This window comes from Daucus carota, chromosome 3, assembly GCF_001625215.2.
Source record: "Daucus carota subsp. sativus chromosome 3, DH1 v3.0, whole genome shotgun sequence".
Lineage (NCBI taxonomy): Eukaryota > Viridiplantae > Streptophyta > Magnoliopsida > Apiales > Apiaceae > Daucus > Daucus carota.
In genome coordinates, this window is record NC_030383.2 from 32,126,463 (window position 1) to 32,154,043 (window position 27,581).

Here is a 27,581-nt window from a genome sequence, read left to right on the forward strand (position 1 = left end):
AAAAAGTTTCTTATTACTAAATTTGATAGATATTAACATCCGTACGGTTGGATCGTCAAGATTGAATTTTAAAAAAATAGAATTTGTATTCGGGACAACATTGCTTAATTGACTACCTTCTTGGACCGCTTTGACTATTATAAACTCACACCTTCTAAATATGGAAATTTTTGAAAAAAATTTCTTATTGCTAAATTTGATAGATATTAACATTCGTACGGTTGGATCGTCGAAAATGAATTAAAAAAAAGAATTCACTTTCGAGACAACACTAGTTAATTAGACTACCTTCTTGGACCACTTTTACTATTATAAACTCACACCTTCTAAATATGAAAATTTTTGAAAAAAATTTCATATTACTAAATTTGATAGATATTAACATCCGTACGGTTGGATCGTCGAAAACAAATTTTAAAAAATAGAATTCGTGTTCGGGACAACATAGGTTAATTGGACTACCCACTTTGACTACAGATGACTATTATATTTTAGTTATGCAACACACAACATAAATGAAAGGTTGGTGGAGTGGTGTGTAACATGTTTTGATACATGAGAGGTCAGGGGTTCAATTCCCTTGGCCTTCAAAAAATTTCAAAGATTTTTATATCAAAATGGGTCAGTGGGCCCTAGAGGCTGGCGTGGCAGTGGGAATGGGTCCAGACGTGGGGCCCACTGCCAAGTCAGCACGTGGGACCCACTGCCACGTCACCTGAATGGGTCCTAAGGTGGGGCCCACTGCCACGTCAGCCCGTGGGACCCACTGCCACGTCACCAAACCGGGTCCAGCAGTGGGGCCAACTGCCATGTCAGCACGTGGGACCCATTGCCACGTCACCAAAGTGGGTCCAGAAGTGGGGACCACTGCCACGTCAGCACATGGGACCCACTGCCACGTCACCAAAGTGGGTCCTGCAGTGGGGAACACTGCCACGTCAGCACGTGGGACCCACTGCCACGTCACTAAAGTGGGTCTAGCAGTGGGGACCACTGCCACGTCAGCACGTGGGACCCACTGCCACGTCACCAAAGTGGGTCCTGCAGTGGGGACCACTGCCACGTCAGCACGTGGGACCCACTGCCACGTCACCAAAGTGGGTCCAGCAGTTAGGACCACTGCCACGTAGGCACGTGGGACCCACTGCCACGTCACCAAAGTGGGACCAGCAGTGGGCCCCACTGCCACGTCAGCAAAATGGGTCCAGCAGTGGGGACCACTGCCACGTCAGCACGTGGGACCCACTGCCACGTCACCAAAGTGGGTGGGCCCCACTGCCACGTCAGCACGTGGGACCCACTGCCACGTCAGCAAAATGGTCCAGCAATGTCTACTACTATAATGCAACACTACAAACTTCTATAATGCAACGCCGTTTGAGTTCTGTTGCAGAAGATAGAAAACCAAGGGTCTATTGCAATACTTTCCATGCAATACTAGGAATACGCGTTGCATATGAGCACTTATGGCGTAGTGAAACCACTTGATGAATGCACCTTCTCTAAGTTGGTTTGTGAACTAGGGATATTAAATATGCCATGATTCTCATTGTATATATTATATATATGTTCTATATGTTATTATTTTTTTTTTGTGTAATTATATCTATTTTATTAGATTTTATATAATTGTTTGTAAATTATCTAATAATTTTCTGTGTAATTATGCATGTTAATATATTTCTCTCTAATTCTTTAAGTGCTGCATACTCCCCTGTAATATTCTCTATGCATTTAGATAATTATATGTATTTATTTTGTGTTTTTCAAAATTAATTAAGCATAAATATTTGATTTTAAGTTCATTCATTTTAATGAATTAAAGTTAAATTCATATATATTTATATTTACTTAAAGTTAAATTTTACAAAATATATGTGTAATATATTATATATTATGTGTATTAGATTTTTGATTTAATGTGCAAAAAGTTTTATTTTTCAAAATATCAAAAATCATAATATTTATATGTTTTTTTAATTTTTTTAATTTTTCAGTTCGGTATGACATTTTTAAGAAATGCCATACCGCTCTAGCGTGTTGTATACACCTCCACAACTCGGCATGACTTTTCTTGAAAAAGTCATACTGAGGATTTGCATTCTACCTACAACAGTCGGTATGACATTTTTAAAGAATGTAATACCGAACGCTCTGAAATCTCATATTCAAGAGCTTGGTATGTGTGACGGACCCACAATACTAACCGACTAAAGCATGCATAATACGATAGATAATTAAATTACAGAATTATAAAATATTAAACTAAAAGTCTAAATCCACAATCCCGGAATCACCAGGAATGAGTATGAAGAACATCTAAAATATTACAAACCCAAATAAAGTCTAGGTCATTACCACAAGTTTTAGAATCCCAAAAGTCTTAAAAGATAAAATTAGGGAACTACGAGTTTCCAACCTGCTCCATCATATGGCGGTAGGCGATACCCGATCCTGAGGTGGTCTTACAGGAGGTCTGCTTGAAATGAGCCATTCTCGGGTTTCACTGAAGGGTTGTAATAAACAATACAATATATGAGCAAAAAGCTCAGCAGGTGAAAGCAGTATATAACAGTTCACAGTATAAAATATAAACAAGTGCAAAGCAACAATGGATATCACAAGGTATAATCACAAGTAAAGGTGCAAAGTGAGATAGCAATTTTATTGGAACTGGAAACACACAGCGCTATGAGCATTGAGGGGTGATCAGCCCACACCAAGCTCCGAACCACATAAAGTGATTCAACCAGGGAGGATCCTCGGCACACATTGGCCATAAACAGACATCAGGCTCCCTGCTACTGATGCTGCAATTAATTGACTGGCGCCTCAGTCTTAATATAAAATTATTATCCAATTCTTTTTAAGGTCATATAAATTCAATTCAATTTCGAAAGGGATCTTAATCAAAGACAAGTCACTAAGCAAGGGTGTTTTCAAAATATAAGTGACCTTTCTAGAATAGGGAATGTTATTAAGATCAGGGTTCCGAAAGAGATAATTCATTTTAATGTGGGGTATCAATGTTCTCAATATGAATTAAGGGACTATTAGAAGATATTCATGTGGGTGTAAGTTGATACTATATGAAAAGGTAAATTCAAGTATTGGAAGGTACTATCTAACTTCAAGGTTTGATTATAGGGTAGTTATGGGGTTTATTGAGTTCTATAAAGCAATAGTCATGCATTCATAAAGTATTAAACCAATAAGCAAGTATAAGGGTAAGTTGAGAGTTCCACTTGCCTGGACTAAGCATACAGAACACTTGCACAGAATCTTCTAGAGGTTCCTTGCATGGCCTCCTACTTGCACCTATAATTAATAGTATCCTCGTCACCACAATGCTAACTACCCTTTCGTGTATAAATAAATAAATAAATATATATATATATATAAACACACACACACATATATATAAATATATACACTTAATCTTAATTAATAACAAATCACATATTCATCAAGTAATGCACATAACAAGTAAGGCATGGCATTTTATTACCTAGCTATTATCACTTAATAGTCTCTACTTATACCTAAGTCACTTAAACAATTAGTCAAGTAACACATAAGGTCTAAGACCAACACCTCCTAATCACACTCTACTGAACTTAACTTAACCAAATAAGAGTAAGGCACACTTGTGCCCCATCTCATAAGACTCACAAATGAAGTGCATCCTAATTGGCTTACTAGTATGCTACCTTGGCAACACTTGTGTGCCTTGGCAAAAATGGTGCATCTGTACTAAGTCCATTGTCTTAAACTAACGTGCACTATCTTATATGACTGAAAATTAACTCATGGATTCGATATGAGGTCAAGGCCTCACTGATGACACACTCATATGCAATACATTCTAACTTAGTTCTAAAATGTGACTCTATGTGTGACACTTGTGTATTTTTGTGGAAATGAGGCATCTCCACTTAAGGCAATTACTCCAAATTAATTTCTATAGGTTTATATGATCTTAAACTAACATTGTGAAGTGGTTTGACTCAAAGGCCTTTCTTACAAGGTCCTTTAAAAACTAATGCATTCTAGTGGTTACTCTGTTTAGGCAGTTTGGCACCCCTTGGAGTACCTTGGCAAAAACAAATGTTTCCACCTTGTGCCTTGGTGAAATATTGACTCCTATGAATACCTAAGACCTTAATCTAAGTTGTGCAATTGGTTTGACACTAAGTCCTTACTCAGGCCTTTCTAGGCCTCCATGCCAAGTTGGCACAGAAAAACCTAGCTAGCTAAGTGCACTGCCCTGTTTTTACTAACTTGCAACCTACTTAACTAACTCAATTATCCATTCTAATGACTTTTTAAGCTTCCTAAGACTTCATTAAACTCATCTAAAGCAAGGCCCCATGAAGGCCTCACCAATGACATGGTTTTAACCACTCAAAAGTGCAAATGACCACAAAGTGCCCTGTCCTGGGGTGTTCTCTGAACTGTGTGTGTGTACCTATCAATATGGATGTTTTTATGACTTCTAAGGCTACTGGAGACTTGTACAAACCAAGTCCCAACTCCAGGGAACTCAGGCCTATGAGGGCCTAACCATGACACCTCCAATTCTCTAGTGTAAAAATCTGCCATAGTGTGTGTGTGTGTGTGTCTCCTTCCACCTTAACACCCTACAAAACTCCATAAGCCAATCAACCAAGCCACAATTCCTAATCTACAATATACATACACCTATTGACTATCTTCTCAAAGCAAGATACAACAAAATTTGGTCACTTATGTGCACATAACCGAGGCAAACATAGAGCAAAAACAGAGCAGATTTTTATATGGCATTGTTGAGCAAATTTTTGAATGTACAATCATGGTATTCACACAATAGCTACTGATTATCATTATATACTATCATGCATATTATAACTAACAATTTCTCACAAGAATCATGGCATGCATTGATCAAAAACCAAGTTAAAACTCCAAATCATCACATATAGCATTCATTCGAAAGTCATGGCATATAGTCACTAGATTCTCATACTTCTTGTACAAATCATAACATGCAAGCTCTAAAACTTTATAAAACACATCGTAAGGGATCAAAACCTCTTGAAACCATAAGCATAACATTATTTCATTCTCAAAAATCAATCACCAAAAATCCACTCCATTCGGCTCCCTTAGAGGTCATGGCCGAATGTGATGAAACAAGAGTATGTCTTGGTCAAATAGAGGCATAAACCTCACCAAGAACATCTCAAGCTCATCTTTAGGAACCCCCAAAATGGAGACCCTAAGCTCATAAGAACTAAGGTTCTATTTCGGCTCCATAGCAACATGCAAGCAACAACTAACCTTGAAATGGAAGATACAAGTGTGGGTGATGAAGGTCTTGGCAAAAGAAGCTTGATTGTTGAAGAAGATGAAGAAAACAAAAATGGGGTAGGGTTCAAAGAGGGTGCAGCCGAGAGAGATGAGGGAGAGAGAAGAGAGAGATGTGAGGTTGAGTGGTGTGAGATTTGTGTCACAAGTGGAGCAAAAGCAAGTGTTTTGACCACTTTCTTGACTAGAATTGTGTTAGTGGAGGTTGTAATGACTAGCTTGCCCTTAGTTGTAGTATAAGGGGTGTTTGCATGCAAGGGTAGATTGGACACTTGATAAATAATTAAAATGTGATTAAAAGAGTATTTAGAGAAAGCGTTTTAATAAATAAAATACTAATCCATAAATCATGAAATTAATATCTCAAATAATATGGGATTTTCGAAATTTAATAAAATAGTTTTCAAGAATTTTGGACAAAGAATGGATTTAAAAAGAATATTTACAAGTAGAGCTCTAATATTCATACTACACAAAATATAATATCAAGTATATAATTACACGTAAAATCACGAGAAAAATATATATCAAATCGCTATTTTACAAGTTAAAATCTATCGGCTACTCGCAAGTTATCAAATATCACTAAATCATTTAAACCTCTATTATTAATAAATCAGGTAGCGACAACGATCACATTTATTATCAAGTCAAAACCGTCGCAACTAGTAATATCATTAATCGCGTAGTGAGATTTAGTCGTCAAAAATTAAACAAGTGCATTCTAGCTATATCCGGGAGTCACATAACGAAAAGTAAGTCGAATTCACATAATTTAGCAATTAAGACACAAAAATTTATATATCACCAAAATGGAATACTGTAATATATATATATATAAGTCGAATATTACAGGCATTACATCCTTCTCCCCTTAAAAGGATTCTGACCCCATAATCTAAGCAAATAAATGAGGATACTTATCAAACATATCACTTTCTAATTCCCACATTGATTCTTCAACCTTGGGATTCCTCCACAAAACTTTAACTAAAGGAACTGTCTTATTTCTTAACAACTTATCCTTTCTATCCAGAATGCTAACCAGTTGCTCGATATAAGACAAATCGGACTCTATGTCAACTGGTTCATTCTCTATGATGCACTTGGTGTCGGGGTTGAAATTCTTAAGCAATGAGACGTGGAAAACATTGTGAACGTGCTGCATTTGAGGCGGTAAGGCTAGTTCGTACGCCACTTTCCCAATTCTGCCTAAAATCTCAAAAGGGCCTACAAATCTTGGATTCAGTTTCCCTTTCTTTCCGAATCTTGCTATTCCTTTCCAAGATGACACTTTCAACAGAACAGCTTCCCCGATTTCATACTCAACATCTTTTCTATGCGGGTCAGCATACTTTCGTTGCCTGTCTTGAGCTGCAATAAATCTGTTTCGAATCACATCTACTGCTTCCTTTGTTTGCTGGATCAATTCTGGAGCAATTACTTTCCTTTCTCCAACTTCATCCCAATATATCGGGGATCCACACTTCCTTCCATAAAGAGCTTCGTACGGGGGCATTCCAATGATGGCATGATAACTGTTATTATACGAAAACTCAACCAAAGGCAAATGCTCGTCCCAATTTCCTTTGAAGTCCAAAGCACAAGACCTTAACATGTCTTCGATTTTTTGAATTGTACGCTCTCTTTGTCCGTCCGTTTATGGATGATAAGCAGTACTCATCTTGAGTCGGGTTCCCAAATGTTCTTGAAATTGCTTCCAGAATCTAGAGTTAAAACGAGGGTCTCTATCTGACACAATAGATACTAGAACTCCATGACGAGTGACAATCTCCTTCAAATACCTGTGAATCAGCTTGTCCATTGAAAATCTCTCATTGATTGGCAGAAAATGAGCCGACTTGGTCAATCGATCAATTATTACCCAAATAGCATCATGATTAGATTTTGTCCTTGGCAATCCAACTATGAAGTCCATTGCAATGTGCTCCCACTTCCATTCCGGTATCTGTAAATGCTTTATCAATCCACTCGGCTTCTGATGTTCAGCTTTTACTCTTTGACAAGTGTAGCATTTACTGATCCATTGAGCAATTTCCTTCTTCATGTCTGGCCTCTAAAAGTTTTGCTTCAAATCTTGGTACATCTTCGTGCTTCTAGGGTGAATAGATAATTTTGAATTGTGAGCATCCTTCAAGATCTGATTTTTCAATTCTTCCACATTTGGTATCCAAATCCTTAATGAAAACCTCAAGATTCCTTGGTTGTCTTTTTTAGTACAAATCTCTTCTCCGGCCAACTCATTCATCTTCTCATTCATCACTTCTTCTTGGCACTTCTTTATCTTTTCCATCAACTCGGGCTGAAAAGTCATTGTATAGATCATTTTTGTAGGTTCACTGGGAGCTCGAATCTCAATTCCCATCTTCTCAAATTCTTGTGATAGTTCTTGAGCCATAGTCAACATATTCAACCTTTCTTTGCGACTTAACGCATCTGCTACCACGTTCGCCTTTCCGGGATGATAACTAATCGTGCAGTCGTAGTCTTTAATCAATTCCAACCATCTTCACTGCCTCATGTTCAACTCTTTTTGCGTGAAAATGTACTTTAAACTTTTGTGGTCCGTGTATATCTCACACTTCTCGCCATAAAGATAGTGTCTCCAAAGCTTCAAAGCAAACACAATTGCTACCAATTCCAAGTCATGAGTCGGATATCTTTGTTCGTGCGGCTTAAGCTGTCTTGACACGTAGGCTATCACTTGCCCGTGTTGCATTAAGACACAACCTAATCCTTTATGTGACGCATCGCTGTAGATAACAAAATCTCCTCGATCATCTGGAAAAGCTAGAACTGGAGCGGTGACTAACTTTTGCTTCAATTCTTGAAAACTTTTCTCACATTTGTCGGTCCATTCAAACTTTTCATTCTTTCGGGTCAATCTTGTCAACGGCACTGCAATCTTCGAAAAATCTTTCATAAACCTTCGATAATATCCGGCCAATCCCATGAAACTTCTAACTTCAATTGGGGTCTTCGGCCTTTCCTAATTTATCACAGCTTCTATCTTTGCTGGATCCACTCGAATTCATTCACTTCCAACGATATGCCCTAAGAATTGAACTTCTCGTAGCCAGAATTCACATTTAGAGAACTTTGCATACAACTTCTCCTTCCTTAGAGTTTCCAAAGCTATCCTCATTGTTCAACATGTTCTTCTTTGGACTTCGAGTATATTAGAATATCGTCGATGAATACAATGACGAACTTGTCTAAATACTTCTTAAATACACGGTTCATCAAATCCATGAAGGCGGCTGGCGCGTTTGTCAATCTGAATGCCATAACTAGAAACTCATAATGTCCATACCGAGTTCTGAAAGCGGTCTTCGGGATGTCTTCCAGCTTAATCTTCAATTGATGATATCCTGAACGCAAGTCAATCTTCGAGAAGTAAGTTGCTCCTTTGAGTTGATCAAATAAGTTGTCGATACGAGGCAAAGGATACCTATTCTTGATTGTCAACTTGTTCAATTCTCTATAGTCGATGCACAATCACATGCTTCCGTCCTTTTTCTTCACAAAAAAAACTGAAGCTCCCCACGGGGATACACTCGGCCTTATAACTCCTTTATCTAACAACTCTTGTAATTGCTTGGCTAATTCCTTCATTTCTACCGGTGCCATTCGATACGGTTGCTTCGAAACTGGTTCCGTGCCGGGTGCTAAGTCGATAGAAAACTCAATTTGACGGTCAGGAGGCAATCCAGGAAGATCGTCAGGATAAACATCAAGAAACTCATTGACTATCGGAATACTTTCTATACTCGGCGTCTCTTTAGATCTATCAATTACATGAGCAAAATAACCTTCACAACCTTGTCTTAACAACTTCCTAGCTTGAATCATCGTAAGGAATGTCTTAACTTGTTTCTGCCCTTTAAACTCTACTTTCTTGCCTTGAGGAGACTTAAGGATTATCTACTTCTTCTTACAGGCTATTTGAGCACCATTTTCTGCCAACCAATCCATACCTAATATAACATCAAATTCTCTTAATCGAAAAGGTATAAGGGAAGCAGGGAAACTAAAGCCAGAAATCTCTACAGTACACTGGGGGCAAATACTTCTAACAGATACTTGTTCTTAATTAGCAACAATGATAGATAAGGGTTCAACTAACGGTTCAATTTCACAATTCAACTTGCCAACAAAAGATTCAGATATGAAAGATCTAGTAGCTCCGGAATCAAATAGCACTTTAGCGTGGATGTTGTTGATAGAAAGCGTACCTGCCACAACCTCAGAACTTTGAACAGCATCCTTGATATTCATGTTGAATCTCCTTGCTTGAGCCGGATAAGAGGGATGGAAAACAGGAGTTGCAGACTCAAAAACTTGAGTGGAAGGTAGTTGTTGAATCGGAATAGAAGATGTCATTCCTTGATTATAAGGGATAGCTTCCAACTGCATCAACTTGCTGGTTCCAGAAGCTTTACAATCTCTTGACATGTGACTGGTCTTCCCACACTTGAAACATGTAACAGAAGGCTTCGGGCTCTAACAGTCGTTCGCATAATGACCCTTCGAGTTGCATTTGAAATAGACGATATCCGCCTTATTACAATTTCCCGTGTGTTTCTTATTGCAGAACTTGCATTCTGAAGTTGCTTGTTGACTCTTTTGACTACTCGGTCCTTGAATCCTCTTTGGGTTCCTATTATCACTCTTCTTAAAACCTCGGGGACCTCCTTGATTCTGAAATCCAAATTTATTGAAATTCTTCCCACTTTGGCTCCTTTGAGCCGAACCTTCACCTTTATTCACAAACTTCCTCTTCTTGTTGTCCTTCTCCTTCTGATTCTGATCACTTTCTCCTTCAATCACCATTGCCTTCTAGACCACTGCAGCATATGTGTCCAATTCAAAAGCAACCACTCTGCTTCGTACCCAAGGATTCAATCCTTGTTAAAATATTTTTGCTCTTTTCTCGTCCGTGTCAACATAATCTCCCACGAACCTTGCCAATTCTGTAAATTTCTTCTCATATTCTCCAACAGTCATTCCTTCTTGCTTCAACTCAAAGAACTTCAACTCCATCTGAGTTTGCATATACCTTGGAAAATACTTGTCCAAGAAAATCTTCTTGAATCTATCCCAAGCAATAAACTCACCTTCTTCCAAAGCACGGGCTGACTCCCACCAATAGTTTGCTTCACCTTTCAGAAAATAAGAGGCATACTCAACTTTCTTCTCATCGGTTATAAGAGCTAGTGTGAAAGCCTTCTCCATCTCCTTAAGCCGGGATTGAGCTTCAACAGGGTCTTGAGTTCCTCGGAACTCGGGTGGTTTCACAGCTTGAAAGGTTTTGAAGGTAGTAGGTGTTGGTGGAGGTGCTTGTTGTTGTTGCTGGAGTTGTTGTTGAAGAAGTTGTTGTTGTTGAGCAAGGGTAACAGATTGTTGGTGAAGAAGTTGCATAAGTTGAGCCAAGTTTGGTGGTGGTTCTTCGGCATTCTCATTGTTGGTGTTGCGGGTTCTTCGAGGAGGCATGATTCTGAATTTAGACAAGAAAAGCTTATTCACAGTTCAATATATGCATACAAGTTATATCAAAGGGTAAATATTAGATACAAAGGAATTATCCAAGGGTTATTCACAATGTAAAGGTCTATGATTATTATTATGGCATGATGGTATGTGTATGTATTATTAGAGTCTAAGGTATCACATCACAAAGGTATAATTATTCGGTCATATTCATGGTATATTGAAAAAGTTTAAGCATGATCAAGTTCTAAAGGTTCAACATGGAAAAATCTATCTAAGCATGGCATATAAAATGGCAATATGATAACAATGCGTGATAAATAGTCAAAGTGCGAATGTTAAACATTAATTCGGAATAAAGTGCAAGTCAAAGTACCAACATGAAATAAAATACGAATAAGTCTTCCCGACACAATCCGGGGTACAAAGTACGAAATGGAAAGTCAAAGTACGGATGACATGATAACAGAAATAAATAGACTAAGGGATAGTCTAGGTGGATGATGATGATGCTGGCGAAGCTGGCGGAGTGGCAACGGGCTCATGGTGACTGCTAATCACGCGGAGGAGCTCGTCAGTAATGGCGTTCAAAGTGATACGGCTCTCACGCTCGCGGTAGGGTGGAATAGCTGCCAAACGGTCTCCGGCCATACGAATGATCTCCTCGACCCTAGAAATCAAACGGGGACGGTTGCCCTCATAATCAAAGTCCTCGCGGTACAACTGGTCAATCCGGTGCTGAAGAATCATGTTCTGGCCCTCGAGTCGGTCAGTAAGCCTCACCATCTACTCGTAAAGCGGGAATGGTACAGTAGTCGGGAATCCGGGACTAGACTATCACAGATCCACTTCATTTACTGCATATGGATTTGTTTGGCCTTGTGAATGTTGCATCAATTGATGGAGGAATATATGCCTTGGTCATTGTGGATGACTTCTCGAAATTTACTTGGGTTTACTTCCTGGCTTCTAAGGATGAAAGTCCGATGATAGTGATTGATCATATAAAGCAAGTTGAATTGGATAAGGGTGTTCCATTTTTAGCTATAAGGTCAGATAATGGCATAGAATTCCACTGTAATCAACTTTTACTCTGAAAAGGGAATTAGAAGGCAGTATTCAGCACCAAGGACTCCTCAACAGAAGAAGTAAAGCTTCCACTGTAGTTTTGGGCTGAAGCTGTGACTACTGCCTGTTATACCCCGAATCGAACTTTGATCAATAAGGATCATATAAAAACTCCATTTCAGCTGTATAACAACAAGAAACCATATGTCAAACATCTTCATGTCTTTGAAGCTAAGTGCTATGTTCTCAAAGATGGAGAAGAGAACTTGACCAACTTTGAACCAAAGGCATCTGAAGTAATTTTTGTTGGTTATACTAATGTTTCTTATAGAGTTTTTGTAATTGAGAATCTGTCAGTGAAAGTTAGTGTCAATGTAACATTTGATGACACTAAACTCCCAAGTTTACAATCTGCTAATCCATCTGAATCTCTGAATTTTGACAACTATCCAGATTCTGATTCAGATGATGATGTGCCACTTGAGGCTGCAACAGGTAATGACAACAATGTTGATAATGATCCAGGAAATGGTGGGGGAAATGGCAATAATGCTGGAGATTCCACTGAAGTGAGTGGTGGATCAACAAGTCAACCTGGCAGCAACTCAGGGAGAGCTGGTGGATCAAATAGTCATACACTTCAGTTTAATGATAATACTGTTGAATCATCAAGGACACATCTTCCAAGGGAAAGGATTTTGAGCAGAGATCATCCCTTTGATCTTATTATTGGTGATCCTCATGCTGGTGTAAGTGTTAGGGTTGTACTGAAATATTCGTTTGAAGTATATAACAATTATTTGAGAATCTTCAATGCATGTTTTCACATTGTCTGTATACTATATATTGTAGACAATCTAGTATCAAATGGGATAGCAGAATATTAGATTGTCAGACTCCTTATATAATATAATAAAGGTTCACAATCGAGGTGGTGTTAGACAAACCACTGGAACGGCTGAAGTATTATTTGGAAATAGTTTATCTTGACTATTGAATAATACTTATATACTTTGTGTATATTGAGCGGGAACAAAATAAGTAGAATAATTGTTTCTTTAATTCTGACAATAAAGAACTAAGATTCTATGATGTTATTAATGCTTAAGTTCTTAATCCGGATATAGTGATTGACACTTGTATTTAATGCACATGCCTTGACTCATAAATTATGTAATTTATTTTAAATTACAAATTTATGTATTGGGCAATGACATTATATACAAAGTGGGATATTGACTATAAAAGGAAACTGTGTCCGAAAAATATATTCGGGTGATGATGTCCTCTTGAAAGCTCATAAAGATAATTATGCTTTAGTCCTGCAGGCAGATTTGTTCTTGCATAATTATAAGGTTGAGTGGATGATCAAGGATAAAAGATATTGATTAAATTAATTGTCAGAAATTAATTTAATTAATGGAAATGTGATATCTTAAACATGGGGAATTTATAAGCAATTAATATGGGAGCCGAATTAAATAATTAATTTACGGAATTAGGAAAGGTAGTGCAAATATTAATTCTTTAGTTGATTGAATTAATATTTAATGACATTGGGTCTGGCCCGGAACGTCATTGGAAGGCCTGACCTAATGGTCCATGATCCCTACTGTAGCCTATATATATTCTCGTTCTCCTAAAGCTGAAAGACACACCAAAACGAATTCATCCTAGAGTTTGAGAGAGGCAGACGTTTTTCTCAAGGAGACAGCTAGGGTTTTGGGTTTTCGGAGCTTTAAGGAGAGGCACACGATGGGAGATCGAAGGCCACACTTCATCCAAGGAGAATCAAGTAATACAATAGAAGACGTGGATTTGAATCGCTTGCGCCGTAGCGATTAAGGTTAATATTCTATTCGAACTTTTAATTAGTATCATAAAACACAGGGCCAAGGTCCGATTGTTCCTACAATGGCATCAGAGCGAGGTTGCGGTTCTGCGATTTATGATATGTAGTCCATGTCATGATTAAGTATGCATGTATATAGTGATTCTGTGATGCAGGTTGTTATCCACTATTATGGCCGTGTTTTAAATATTCTGTTATGTTTGGATTCCACGTGGTTTATCGTGGCTGTTGTAAATCACGAGGGTTGATCGTGATAGTTTTGATCTTGTAATTCAATTTGTAATTGTTTTAGATTATGATCTGATGTAATAGAATAGGCTGGTTCGTCTGTACAATTTGTATGTAATTGTTTGATCAACGGGGCTGCAAGAAACAGAGATCTTCCGCTGCTGCGATTAGGGTTTCGGGGGTGCTGCACTGTTTTGGCCGTAACTTTTGCATACGATGTCCGATTTGGGTGAACGAGCACTTTTCGGAAACGGGAAAACGAGACAGCAGAACAACTCGGGCAAGCCCAGTTGGGTTGATTTCGAAGGTGTTTTTCGGAATTTTTCGAGGCATTTTAAGGCCGTTTAGGCCTCCAAACGGGCTCTCGAAGTTTTCTGGAATCTTTCGAAGGATGAATTCGAAGCTGATTTTTCTGGAGCCATAATAGTGGATGTGTTCAATTATGATTTACATAATCCTTGATTATTGTTATTATGTGTTTCTTGTCTTTGTTGTTATGCCATGTGATACTAACCCTTCGCATGCTAGAATGACATGGACATAGGGATTTTTTTCATTAATGCTTTTATTATGATAGTATGCTGCCATGTTATGTGTTCTTTGTGTTGCTATGACCCTGATAGTATGCATGTGGACTTCGAAGAAATAACATAGGGCGATGCATCTAGATTAAAATCCTCAAAGTAAATTCTAAGTGGGAGAGGGAGTTAATATGATATTAAATCCCATGGTCTCCATCATTGTTTGTATGTAATTTAACATAAAGACGAATATAAATTATGTATACGTCACCCATCGTGGCATGTAATTTATGGTGTCTAGAATGTTATAGATATTACTGGAACAAACTTCTTAAATTAATACGAATAGATACGAATTTTCTTTAACTCTGATTTGGGGCGATTTCTAAGGCTTATGGGTATTAACCAGACACGAATATTGAATTGAAGTATTCTATTCAAGAAATATTGGAAGGTATACATGCCGCCCATCGTGGCGTACCAAGTTCCATAGATTTCGGGTAATTTAAGATTTGATGATGGTATACACTTAGCTATGAAAAATAATATAGACCACCCCAACGTGGCTTATTGTTTAGTAATAGGACCGAAGTAACGTTTAAACAAATTTAGGTGGTATACATGTTACCCATCGTGACGTACCAGAAACTTATGGTGTTTAAACGTTAGTGCATTTAATTTTAATAATTGTTAGAGGAACCAATAGGTCTTAATTTTTAATGCACCCTTCTTTATGTGTAATGTGATTTTTTCATGCATGATTCTCAGGATAAAATGGGCTTTAATCCACTGTTCATCATACTTAAGGATAACAAACTTACCGGACCTAACTATATTGAATGGAAACGTAATTTGGACATTGTGTTGACTGCTGAGGAGTACAAATTTTGCACTTATGAACCCAAGCCTGAGCAGCCTGCTACTGATGCTCCTGATGAGGATAAGGAGTATTATAAGTGGTGAACAAAGGCTGATGAGATGTCGCGATGTTACATTCTGGCAGCAATGTCGGGTGTTTTTCGGCATCAGCATCAGGCTATGGCCACTGCTTCGGATATGCTCTTTAATCTCAAGGAACTTTTTGGAGATCAGAATAGGGCTTCTAGGCATGTCACCATGAAGGCTTTAATGAACACTCAGATGGCTGAAGGTACACCTGTAAGGGATCATGTTCTCAAGATGATGTCACATCTGAATGAGATAGAGATCTTTGGTGCTGAGCTTGATGGGGAAACCCAGATTGACACTGTCCTTATGAGCTTGCCCAGGAGTTTTGAGCAGTTCTGCTTGAATTACAACATGAACAAGAGGCAGTATAGTCTTGCGGAACTGTTGACAGAACTTCAGGCAGTTGAAGGAGTATTTCGCCAGAGTGTTCAAGTGAATGTGGAAGGTTCTTCCTCTAAGCCGAAAGGCAATAAGAAGAAGAAAAAGGCTCAGACACAGCAAGCTGTGAAGGCAGTGGGAGTTCAAGGTGGTGTGAAAAAGCCTAAGGGGAAGTGCTACCGGTGCAAGCAGTCGGGTCACTAGAAAAAAGATTGTCCTTTTCCTAAGAAGACAAACAATACTGGTATGTCTCTTTCTCTTGTTACAGAAACATTTATAGCGGCTATATCTACGAGTACTTGGTGTGTAGATACTGGAGGCACTGATCATGTTTGTAACTCTATGCAGGGGTTCCAGCAATCCAGAATGCTTAGAGATGGTGAGATCTACGTGTTCATGGGAGATGCTACGAAAGTAGCAGTAGTTGCAGTAGGAGTTATTCATTTATCTTTTGGTTCTGATAAGATTTTGGTTTTGAACAATTGTCTTTATGTACCTTCTTTTAGAAGGAATTTGATTTCGGTTTCTAAACTTTCTATGGATGGTTATAATATTTGTTTGGATCGTAATGTTTTTATTATGATGAATAAACGGATTATATGTTCTGGTACATTGCAAGACAATTTGTATATAACTAATCCTAGTCAACCCGCACTACAACTACAACATAGGGTATTGAACAACACATCTTCTACCTCTAATAAAAGAAAGGAACCTTCTAGTTTGAACCAAACATATCTTTGGCACTTGAGATTAGGTCATATTAACTTGAGGAGGATTCCAAGACTGGTAGTAGACAGGCCTTTAGGCTAATTGGCAGTGGAGCCATTTCCAGTTTGTGAATCCTGCTTGGAAGGTAAAATGACCAATAGGCCTTTCAAGGCAAAGGGGAATAGATCCAAAGAAGTGTTAGGACTGGTTCACTCTGATTTATGTGGACCTATGAATATCCAAGCAAGAGGTGGTTATGAGTATTTCGTCACTTTCATTGACGATTATTCTAGATATGGGTACGTTTATTTGTTGCGCCGTAAGTCTGAGTGCTTTGATAAGTTCAAAGAGTACAAAGCTAAAACGGAGAAGCGACATAATAAAAGTATCAAGTCACTACGATCAGATCATGGTGGCGAATACTTGCTTGGGGAATTCAGGGAATATTTATCAGAGAATGGTATAGAATCCCAGTTGACTGCACCAGGCACACCCTAGCAGAACGGTGTAGCATAGAGAAGGAACCGGACTCTTTTAGAGAGTGTTAGATCGATGATGAGTTATTCGGATTTACCCAAGTCGTTTTGGGGACATGCCTTAGAGACAGCAGCTTATCTTCTGAACTTAGTACCTTCTAAGTCGGTTCCTAAAACCCCTTTAGAATTGTGGACCAGGGACAAACCGAGTCTAAGACATATTCGGATATGGGGTTGTCCAGCACATGTGCTGAACAAGAACGCGACTAAGCTAGAATCTCGTACAGAAGTAAAGCTGTTTCTAGGCTACCCCATAGGAACAAAGGGTTATTTATTTTATAGTCCTAAGAATCGGGATGTCACTGTTAGCACCAATGCAAGATTCTTAGAGGAAGACTATATAATGAATCACAAACCCATGAGTAGTATCGTTTTAGAGGAATTAGTGGGAGAGACGAATAATGAACCTGTAGTACAAGTATAACAACCACAGCAGACTGTGCAACCGGTCACTAATACCGCATCAGTTCCTCGTCGTAGTGGGAGGGTTGTTCGACAGCCAGACAGATTCATGTCTTTGGGAGAGTCTTCGGACTTGGTCTCTGGTGAACATGATGATGATCCCCGGACATACGAAGAGGCAATACAAGACAAAGATGCAAGTATTTAGCAAAAGGCAATGGATTCTGAGATGGAATCAATGTATTCTAATCAGGTCTGGGAGCTCGTGGAACCACCCAAAGGTGTAAAACCTATTGGATGTAAGTGGGTCTACAAGAAAAAGAGGGGATCAGACAAAAAGGTGAAAGCTTGGAAAGAAAGACTTGTTGCGAAAGGGTATACTCAGAAAGAAGGTATCGATTATGAGGAAACCTTTTCGCCAGTAGTCATGCTTAAGTCAGTCCGTATTCTTTTATCTATAGCAGCTCATCTCGTGAGATTTGGCAAATGGATGTCAAGACAGCTTTCCTTAATGAAAATCTTGAGGAAACCATCTATATGCAGCAAACAGAGCGATTCATTAAAGAAGGCCAAGAGCATCTTGTATGTAAGCTGAAGAGGTCTATTTATGGACTTAAACAAGCTTCTGGGTATTGGAACATTCGCTTTGATCAGGCAGTCAAGTCGTATGGATTTGATCAATGTCCAAGCCAAGCATGCGTGTATAAGAGATGTGAGGGAAATGCAGTGGTTTTTCTAGTGCTTTATGTTGATGACATTTTACTCATTGGAAACAATGTTAAGATGTTGTCTTCAATAAAGACATGGTTGTTCAAACAATTTAAAATGAAGGACTTAGGTAAAGTAGCATACATCCTTGGGATCAAACTTATAAGGGATCGCAAGAAAAGGATGTTGGCTTTATCTCAGGAGCCCTACATAGATGACGTATTAGCTCGTTTTAACATGCAGGACTCCAAGAAGGGTAATTTACCCTTCAGACATGGAGTTACTCTATCAAAGAGTCAGTGTCCTTCGACACCTAAGGAGATAGAGAACATGAAGGCAGTTCCTTATGCTTCGGCATGTGGAAGCCTAATGTATGCAATGTTATGTACGAGGCCTGATATCTGCTTTGCCGTGGGCATGGTTAGCAGATACCAGTCAAACCCAGGACAAGAACATTGGAGTGCTGTAAAAGCAATACTCAAGTACCTGCGAAGGACTAAGGAGTATATGCTAGTTTACAAGTCCTCTGATTTATTGCCTCTGGGATATATCGATTCGGATTTCTAGACAGATAAGGATAAGAGAAAGTCCACCTCGGGATGTGTTTTTACTTTGGGAGGTGTAGCCGTAATATGGAGGAGTGTGAAGCAGAAATGCATCGCAGACTCAACCATGGAAGCCAAATATGTGGCAGCCTCGGAGGCAGCCAAAGAGGCTATATGGTTCCGAAACTTCCTGCTGGATTTGGATGTGGTTCCTAATCTTCCACAGCAAATCACAATTTATTGTGATAATACTGGTGCTGTGGCAAATACCAAGGAACCACGGGCCCATAAGGCAGCGAAACACATAGAGCGTAAGTATCACCTTATACGACAGTTCGTTAAGCGAGGAGATATCATTGTGGCTGATATAGCATCGAAGGATAACCGGGCAGATCCTTTCACGAAGAGCTTACCAGCTAAGACTTTTCAGGAGCACGTGGAAGCGATAGGAGTCAGATACTTTGTCACATAGTTATATATAGTTGGTAGTGGATTGCTTGTAATCAACACTGATATACTCAAAGAATATCTTGAGTATAAGTGGGAGATTGTTAGGGTTATACTGAAATATTCGTTTGAAGTATATAACAATTATTTGAGAATCTTCAATGCATGTTTTCACATTGTCTGTATATTATATATTGTAGACAATCTAGTATCAAATGGGATAGCAGAAGATTAGATTGTCAGACTCCTTATATAATATAATAAAGGTTCACAGTCGAGGTGGTGTTAGACAAACCACTGGAACGGCTGAAGTATTATTTGGAAATAGTTTATCTTGACTATTGAATAATACTTATATACTTTGTGTATATTGAGCGGGATCAAAATAAGTAGAATAATTGTTTCTTTAATTCTGACAATAAAGAACTAATATTCTATGATGTTATTAATGCTTAAGTTCTTAATCCGGATATAGTGATTGACACTTGTATTTAATGCACATGCCTTGACTCATAAATTAAGTAATTTATTTTAAATTACGAATTTATGTATTGGGCAATGACATTATATACATAGTGGGATATTGACTATAAAAGGAAACCGTATCCGAAAAATATATTCGGGTGATGATGTCCTCTTGAAAGCTCATAAAGATAATTATTGTAATATCCGGGATTTCGACATGTGTTTATTTATACCAGTATGTAAATATTTTGTGAATATTATGTGAATTAATTGTGAATTATATGTTAAGCGACTTGTTAAATGATTGCCTATGTGTGTTATGACTTGTAAGATTATAATTTTTATATGATCAGATCAAAATATGGGGAATTTAGGCACCCACTTGGCAAATTATGGATTATTATATGATTTGATATTTGATTTAAAGATTTAATTAAGTATATTAGAAAATATTATTATTAAATTGATTTTAAACCCGTTTACTCGATAATTAAACCCGGGGGGCTTCCGGGAAAGTTTCGCCGGTTTGTTATTCGAGATATTCTGAACAACTTTCGTGTTTTAACTTTTCTAATCTGGTGTACGGATTTACGTGAAAGAATTTCGAAACGATTTTACGAATATTTTATTATTATTTTACCGTATCGATAAACGTGTACGCCGGATATTTTTAACCCCCAAATTATTTTGACTAAAGCATTATATTTCTCGTACTTCGTGCCAGACAAAGCTCGGAGCCCCATAAGTTTCTCGTAATGTGTGTATTTAATAATTATCTTCAAAGTCGGTCCCGAATGGATCAGTTTTATTAATACTTAATGATTAAGAAGTGTATTTTATATCCGGTATGATCCAAATGGGGGCCAGTTATTCGTAATTATAAATAGGATAATTACTATTTCATTTTTCATAATTATCATTTCAATACACGAGAATCGAGAGAAACTGGTAGTTCGTTCTTCGCGTTCTTGAAGTTCAATCGAAGGTTTGAAGGCGTTATCGATCTCAGAATCAAGCATACAAGTAGTCCAATCGAAGGTATCGACGCGTAGAATCCATATCAAGTCTCAGAAACAGGTATAGATTCACCGTTGGGGAGTAATTTGAGTTTGAAATTTCGTATGAATTAGGGTTAAATTAGGGTTTTTTGATTTTGATGTGTTTTATGTGATTTGATGCTTCCATGTTGTAGATAATCTTCTCCTGATCATTTTGGTATATCATATGCATGATTTGGAGTTCAATAACATGTTCAAAATTGAGTTTAATTCTCGAATTCATGAAATTAGGGTTTATGCACGATGAATGTCTTCAATTGAAAATTAGGGCTTTTTAATCCAGGAGGTAGAAGTGAAATTAGAGGATACCATCATGCTTGTTATGTCTCCAGGAGTGTATACATGTGTTTAAATTGTATCTGAGGTTCCTGAATCGGACGAATCGACGAAGAGAAAACTCGCCGGCGACGGCGAGTTTCTTCGAACGATTACGGCCGATTCCGGCCACCTCTGGGTTAATTATTGATGCCTACACGTTTGTTGAGTCAGGGAGAGTGATTCTGGAGAGTTTGGCAGCCAACGGAGGCCGGGAACACCTTCTCCAGCGTCCGGCAGCGATGGCGGTGCCAAACTACAGTTTGGTACCCCATCGTTTGGAGATGATGAAGTGGCTGCACCGTGGTTTCATTTTTAACACCTCAAACCTTTAAATTTCAAAAACTTGCAGTTTAAACCCTGAAGTTTCAAAATCTTGTAGTTTAAACCCTGAAGTTTTAAAACTTTTAAAAACTGATTTATTTTAAATTCTTTTAATTTCGAAAATCATTTAGTTATTTTCAAAAATAGTTTTTAATTATTTCTTTATTCAAAAACAAATCTAATTTAATTTATTAATTAACTTTAATTAGTAATTAATTATTATAATTAGTCAATTAATTTAAATATTAATTGATTAATTGTTTTAATTATTTATTAATTGATTTTAATTGATTTATTAATTAGATTTAATTGCTTTAATTGTTTTAAGAATCCAGAATAATAGTTTCAAGCTTTAGAAAATTATTCAAAAATATATTGAAGGTTCATTAATCAATTTCAAGTAATTTCGAACCTTATTTCGGGTACTCGAACTTGCTTATTCAGTTATAACTTGATTCTTTTACTCGTTTTTATTCTGAAAAATGTTTAAAAATTCATAACAAATACCAGAAAAATCATTTTAACCCCAAACCTTTTCTGAAAGGTTACTTTATTGAGTAACTTATGTGTTATGTGCTATGTGTTACTTGATTGATGTGTGAAATACTTATGTGAGCACTGTATGATTGTTTTAATAGTATCTTTTGAACCGTATATCGGATTTAAGCGAAACGAAGGGTAGCTAGAAGCTTGTTTCGATTATGAAACAAATAGAATGATATAAGATTGAGTATTGATAGATGAATATTGTGATTATCAGAGAAGGACAGGCTTAGAAAGGGAAAGCAAGTAGTATTGGAGTGATTCTGTTTAGTGAAAGCTATAAAGAGAAGTAAATCTTCAGGATAAGGCAAGTGCTCTATTCTCAACTTATATTTCTGTAAATTCCTTGAGTCACTCTTCTGTATATGATGTTGTTATCCTGGATGAACTTGGAAATGCATCTGTGGCTATATTGTGCTATTGATCCTGATTATTGATAAACCTTATTCAATCCTTTCAACACCTGAATTACAAGCTGAACCTTGATTTTGATCTCGATTAAACTTATACCCATTTCTTTGAGACTTGACAACACAAATCATTTGCTCCGATATTCTTCCACCCTTGAATTGACCAAACAGTACAAGCCTATATGCTACAATACTTCACCAAGTTATACAATGTCTTACCAAATACCTATATTACTCTTTTGAAGAATGTTCGCACATCTACACCCTAATACTTGAAATTCCTACAAGTTAAACATATTTGAACCCTCAAGCTATTCTCACTTACATTGTTCTCTCTACAAAACCTCAGATTAGCTTCACCATATACTTGATCTTTCTTTCAACCTCGAGACATTCTTCAATCACATTGTGAGGATACTTAAACCTACTTCAGAATTGTCCTTTGATCCTGATATGTATTGCACCACTAATTATCATGATTCTGATTTGACGATTATGATTCTGTTTTGGTAATATTGCTTCTGTTCAAATGGTATTGATTCTGATTTATTGAGATATTGTTGATTTCATTATATTGTTAAAGAATTGGATGGTTTTGTAAATGTGGACCAGATTCGTGGTCAGACCAGATTCGTGGTCATTAGGCCAATGTGTGCCTTGGATCCAGTGATAGAGCTTGGTATGTACCTGGCTCGGGGTTAGTGCGTGACTGATCAGCAGCCTAACCTTGGTTTTTAAATAAAAATATGAATATCCAATTCTAATCACTGATTTAAAAAGAGATTTGATATCCTGATTCATTCTTATTGATAATTGTTAAACTTCAGTTTATTGTTTATATTGCTTGCTGAGCTGTAAGCTCACTCTTGCGGTTCTTTATGTTCTTTTCCAGTGAAGAAAGAGAATACTGTTAGCGAGGACCCACAGACTAGTCATCAAGCCAAGGTATCAGGATGAGTGTTGGAGAGCCTTGCTAGGAGTTGCTGATATTATGAACTTTTGAGTATCTTTTGTGTGTAAGCACTGCGTTGAGGTTTGTAAGTTGTAAGATATTGATTGGGATTCGACGTATTGTAATATAACTTAAGTTGTGGCTTGTTTGATACTATAACCTGGAGCGGTCCGTGGATATTTAGGGTCATTGCATATATTATTATTGTTTACAGGTTTATATTGTGGTGTGACCCCCAAGTCTATGACCCAGATTTGGAGGGCGTCACAATTATGCTTTAGTCCTGCAGGCAGATTTGTTCTTGCATAATTATAAGGTTGAGTGGATGATCAAGGATAAAAGATATTGATTAAATTAATTGTCAGAAATTAATTTAATTAATGGACATGCGATATCTTAAACTTGGGGAATTTATAAGCAATTAATATGGGAGCCGAATTAAATAATTAATTTACGGAATTAGGAAAGATAGTGCAAATATTAATTCTTTAGTGGATTGAATTAATATTTAATGACATTGGGCCTGGCCCGGAATGTCATTGGAAGGCCTGACCTAATGGTCCATGATCCCTACTGTAACCTATATATATTCTCGTTCTCCTAAAGCTGAAAGACACACCAAAACGAATTCATCCTAGAGTTTGAGAGAGGCAGACGTTTTTCTCAAGGAGACAGCTAGGGTTTTGGGTTTTCGGAGCTTTAAGGAGAGGCACGCCTTTGGAGATCGAAGGCCACACTTCGTCCAAGGAGAATCACGGAATACAGTAGAAGACGTGGATTTGAATCGCTTGCGCCGTAGCGATTAAGGTTAATATTCTGTTCGAACTTTTAATTAGTATCATAAAACACAGGGCCAAGGTCCGATTGTTCCTATAGTAAGGACTAGAAGTGCTGCGACAAATGAATGTCTATTCAGAGGTTTTCTATCACAGTTAGAACCAAAGAAAGTGGGTGAAGCACTTGTTGATCCTGATTGGGTTCTTGCCATGCAAGAAAAACTCAATCAATTTGAGAGACAAGAAGTCTGGGCCCTTGTTCCAAGACCAAAGGGAAAATCAGTAATTGGAACTAGATGGATCTTCCGTAACAAGTTACATAGTGATGGCATTGTTGTGAGAAACAAAGCCACACTGGTCGCAAACGGTTATTCCCAAGAAGAAGGAATTGATTATCATTAAACCTATGCTCCAGTTGCTCATCTTGAATCCATCAGAATATTTCTTGCATTTGCTGCACACTCTAACTTCAAGTTTAACAGATGGATGTGAAAAGTGCGTTTCTGAATGGAAAGCTGGAAGAAGAAGTATATCTGGAACAGCCCCTGGCTTTCAAAATCCAGAGTTTGCTGATTTTGTATACTTCCTATTCAAAGTTGTCTATGGGCTCAAGCAGTCACCAAGGACATGGTATGACACCCACTCTGAGTTCTAATTGAATATAATTTCACTAGAGGTGTCATAGACAAAACTCTTTTTTATAAATTGCATGATAATAATATGATATTTGTACAAATATATGTTGATGATATTATATTTGGTTCTACTAACGATAACTTGTGCAAGAGATTTGCTAAGTTAATGTAGAGTAATAATGAAATGAGTATGATGGGTGAGCTATCCTACTTTCTTGGTCTTCAAGTAAGCCAAAAGGAAGATGGCATCTTCATTTGCCAGTCAAAGTATGTCAAAGATCATCTAAGGAAGTACAATCTTGAAGACTGTTCAAAGGCAAAGACACCCATGGCCACTGCCACTAAGCTTGACCAGGATAAATTTAGTAAGAAAGTCGATATCTCAAGCTATCGAGGTATGATTGGCTCAATACTCTATCTCACTACTAGTAGACCAGATATTATGTTTGCAACATGTTTGTGTGCTAGGTTCTAAGCTGATCCTAAAGAATCACATCTTATAGCCGTCGAAAGAATCTTTAGATATATCTTAAGGGTACACCTGGTCTAGGTATTTGGTACCCTAAGAATACTGGTTTTGACTTAACCGGCTCTACAGATTCTGATTATGCAGGTTGCAGGATTGATAAAAAGAGTACGTCTGGAAGATGTCAATTTCTAAGACGTCGGTTGGTTTCCTGGTACAGCAAGAAGCAACGCTCAGTGTCTACTTCTACTGCTGAAGCTGAGTACATAGCTGCTGGCAGTTGTTGGGCTCACATACTCTGGATCAGGGATCAATTAAATGATTATGGTATTGATGTTAACAAAATTCCAATATTTTATGACAACACCAGTGCCTTAGCAATTTCCAACAATCCAGTGCAACACTCCAGAACCAAGCACATAGATATCAGGTATCATTTTATTCGAGAACATGTCATGAATGGTACTGTGGTGTTACATTTCGTACCGAAGGCTGATCAGATTGCAGACATCTTCATTAAACAACTTGATGAATCCACCTTCTCTAAGTTGGTTTGTGAACTAGGGATGTTAAATATGCCATGATTCTCATTGTATATATTATATATATGTTCTATATATTATTATTTATTTATTTGATTTTTTTTGTGTAATTATATCTATTTTATTAGACTTTATATAATTGTTTGTAAATTATCGGATAATTTTCTGTGTAATTATGCATGTTCATATATTTCTCTCTAATTCTCTAAGTGCTGCATACTCCCCTGTAATATTCTCTATGCATTTAGATAATTATATGTATTTATTTTGTATTTTTCAAAATTAATTAAGCATAAATATTTGATTTTAAGTTAATTCATTTTAATGAATAAAAGTTAAATTCAGAAATATTTATATTTACTTAAACTTGAATTTTACAAAATATATGGGTAATATATTATATATTATGTGTATTAGATTTTTGATTTAATGTGCAAAAGGTTTTATTTTTCAAAATATCAAAAATCATAATATTTATATGTTTTTTCAATTATTTTAATTTTTCAGTTCGGTATGACATTTTTAAGAAATGTCATACCGCTCTAGCGTGTTGTATACACCTCCACAACTCGGCATGACTTTTCTTGAAAAAGTCATACCGAAGTTTTGCATTCTACCTACAATAGTCGGTATGACATTTTTAAGGAATGTAATACCGAACGCTCTGAAATCTCATATTTAAGAGCTTGGTATGTGTAACGGACCCACAATATTAACCGACTAAAGCATGCATAATACGATATTGTTATTAGATAAAATTACGATTGTACAGCAACATCTTCATCTTCCAGTTGTTGTAGTCATCCTTGTCAAATGGAGGTACTTTGATTCCTAACTTGTGTGTCGACATTGTTATCAGATAAAATTACGATTGTACGGACAACTAGCTTTTCAGATTGGTTACGGATCTCAGATCTGTATATCGATCAGCGTAGCTCTGATACCAATTGTTAGGTCCAATCAGACGTAGAAGGGGGGGTTGTATACGTCGTACCAATTTCTTCGATTTAATTTAATTGCGGATAATTCCGTTTCAGTCCATGTTAAATCAATCGTAAATAAATAACTCCAGCAAGTCGGGGAATATTCTTTGTATTAGAAATAATCCTCGGGTGCTACAAATTCCAACACAAGTGTCGGCTGCAGAGACTACAATCACTATATTACAAACTCTCGATAAAAACGATATTCTAATTTAACTCTCGAGAATGTGTATAGTGTGTGCACTTACAAAGTGTGTAGATGTTTTCAAATGAAAACATCAACCTCTATTTATAGGCTTTCCAACAACTAACCATGGTTAACGAGTTCGTCCGGGACGACTTGAGTTCGTTCGGGACGGATTCGATTTATAAAAATAAATCTAACTCCCAGAAATCAAAGCTGCGCCAAGGAGGAGAGAAAGTCAAACATTGCGCTTCTTGAAGTCAAACAATGCGCCCTACAGTGTATCCCAGTGAAGTGTACTTAGAAAAACTCTAAGTTGGTAATGGTTGCGCTAAGGGATTGGTTAGAGGCGCAACATTTGACCAAGTCAAATGTTGCGCTTGACCATTAGAGCATCATCAGAGTTGTAAAGGGAGAGGAGCAAATACTTAGAAATAATTCTAAGTAACAGGTCAATGTTTGCGCCTACATTGGTCAAACATTGCGCTGGAAGAAATGAATTGACCTTAGGTCAATTGTTGCGCCATCTTCACTTACCCTTCTTCACTGTAATGATGTAGGAGTATGAGTTAGAAAAATTCTCAAGAGCTTTTCTCCTTGAGGAGGTCAAAGGCGCCAACTTTGACTCAGTCAAAGATTGCGCTTTGACCTCCACTGTTCTCAGTGTTCGAGTTAGTACTTAGAGAAAAAAATCTAAGTACTTATTCTCCACTTTACAATAATA

At 37.4% G+C, this 27,581-nt stretch overlaps 2 protein-coding genes across 2 annotated transcripts; both read right to left on the reverse strand.

Annotated features, from left to right (window-relative positions):
- Positions 1–6,247: 6,247 nt before the first annotated feature.
- LOC135151485 (uncharacterized) lies at positions 6,248–7,768 on the reverse strand. The gene is made up of 3 exons (XM_064089948.1): positions 7,591–7,768; positions 6,584–6,807; positions 6,248–6,475 (listed from the first exon to the last, which is right to left on the reverse strand). Exons 1-3 carry the CDS (start codon positions 7,766–7,768, stop codon positions 6,248–6,250), a joined length of 630 nt encoding a protein of 209 aa, XP_063946018.1.
- Positions 7,769–9,873: 2,105 nt separating this feature from the next.
- LOC135151486 (uncharacterized) lies at positions 9,874–10,605 on the reverse strand. Its single transcript, XM_064089949.1, has 2 exons — positions 10,372–10,605; positions 9,874–10,209 (listed from the first exon to the last, which is right to left on the reverse strand). Exons 1-2 carry the CDS (start codon positions 10,603–10,605, stop codon positions 9,874–9,876), a joined length of 570 nt encoding a protein of 189 aa, XP_063946019.1.
- Positions 10,606–27,581: the final 16,976 nt, after the last annotated feature.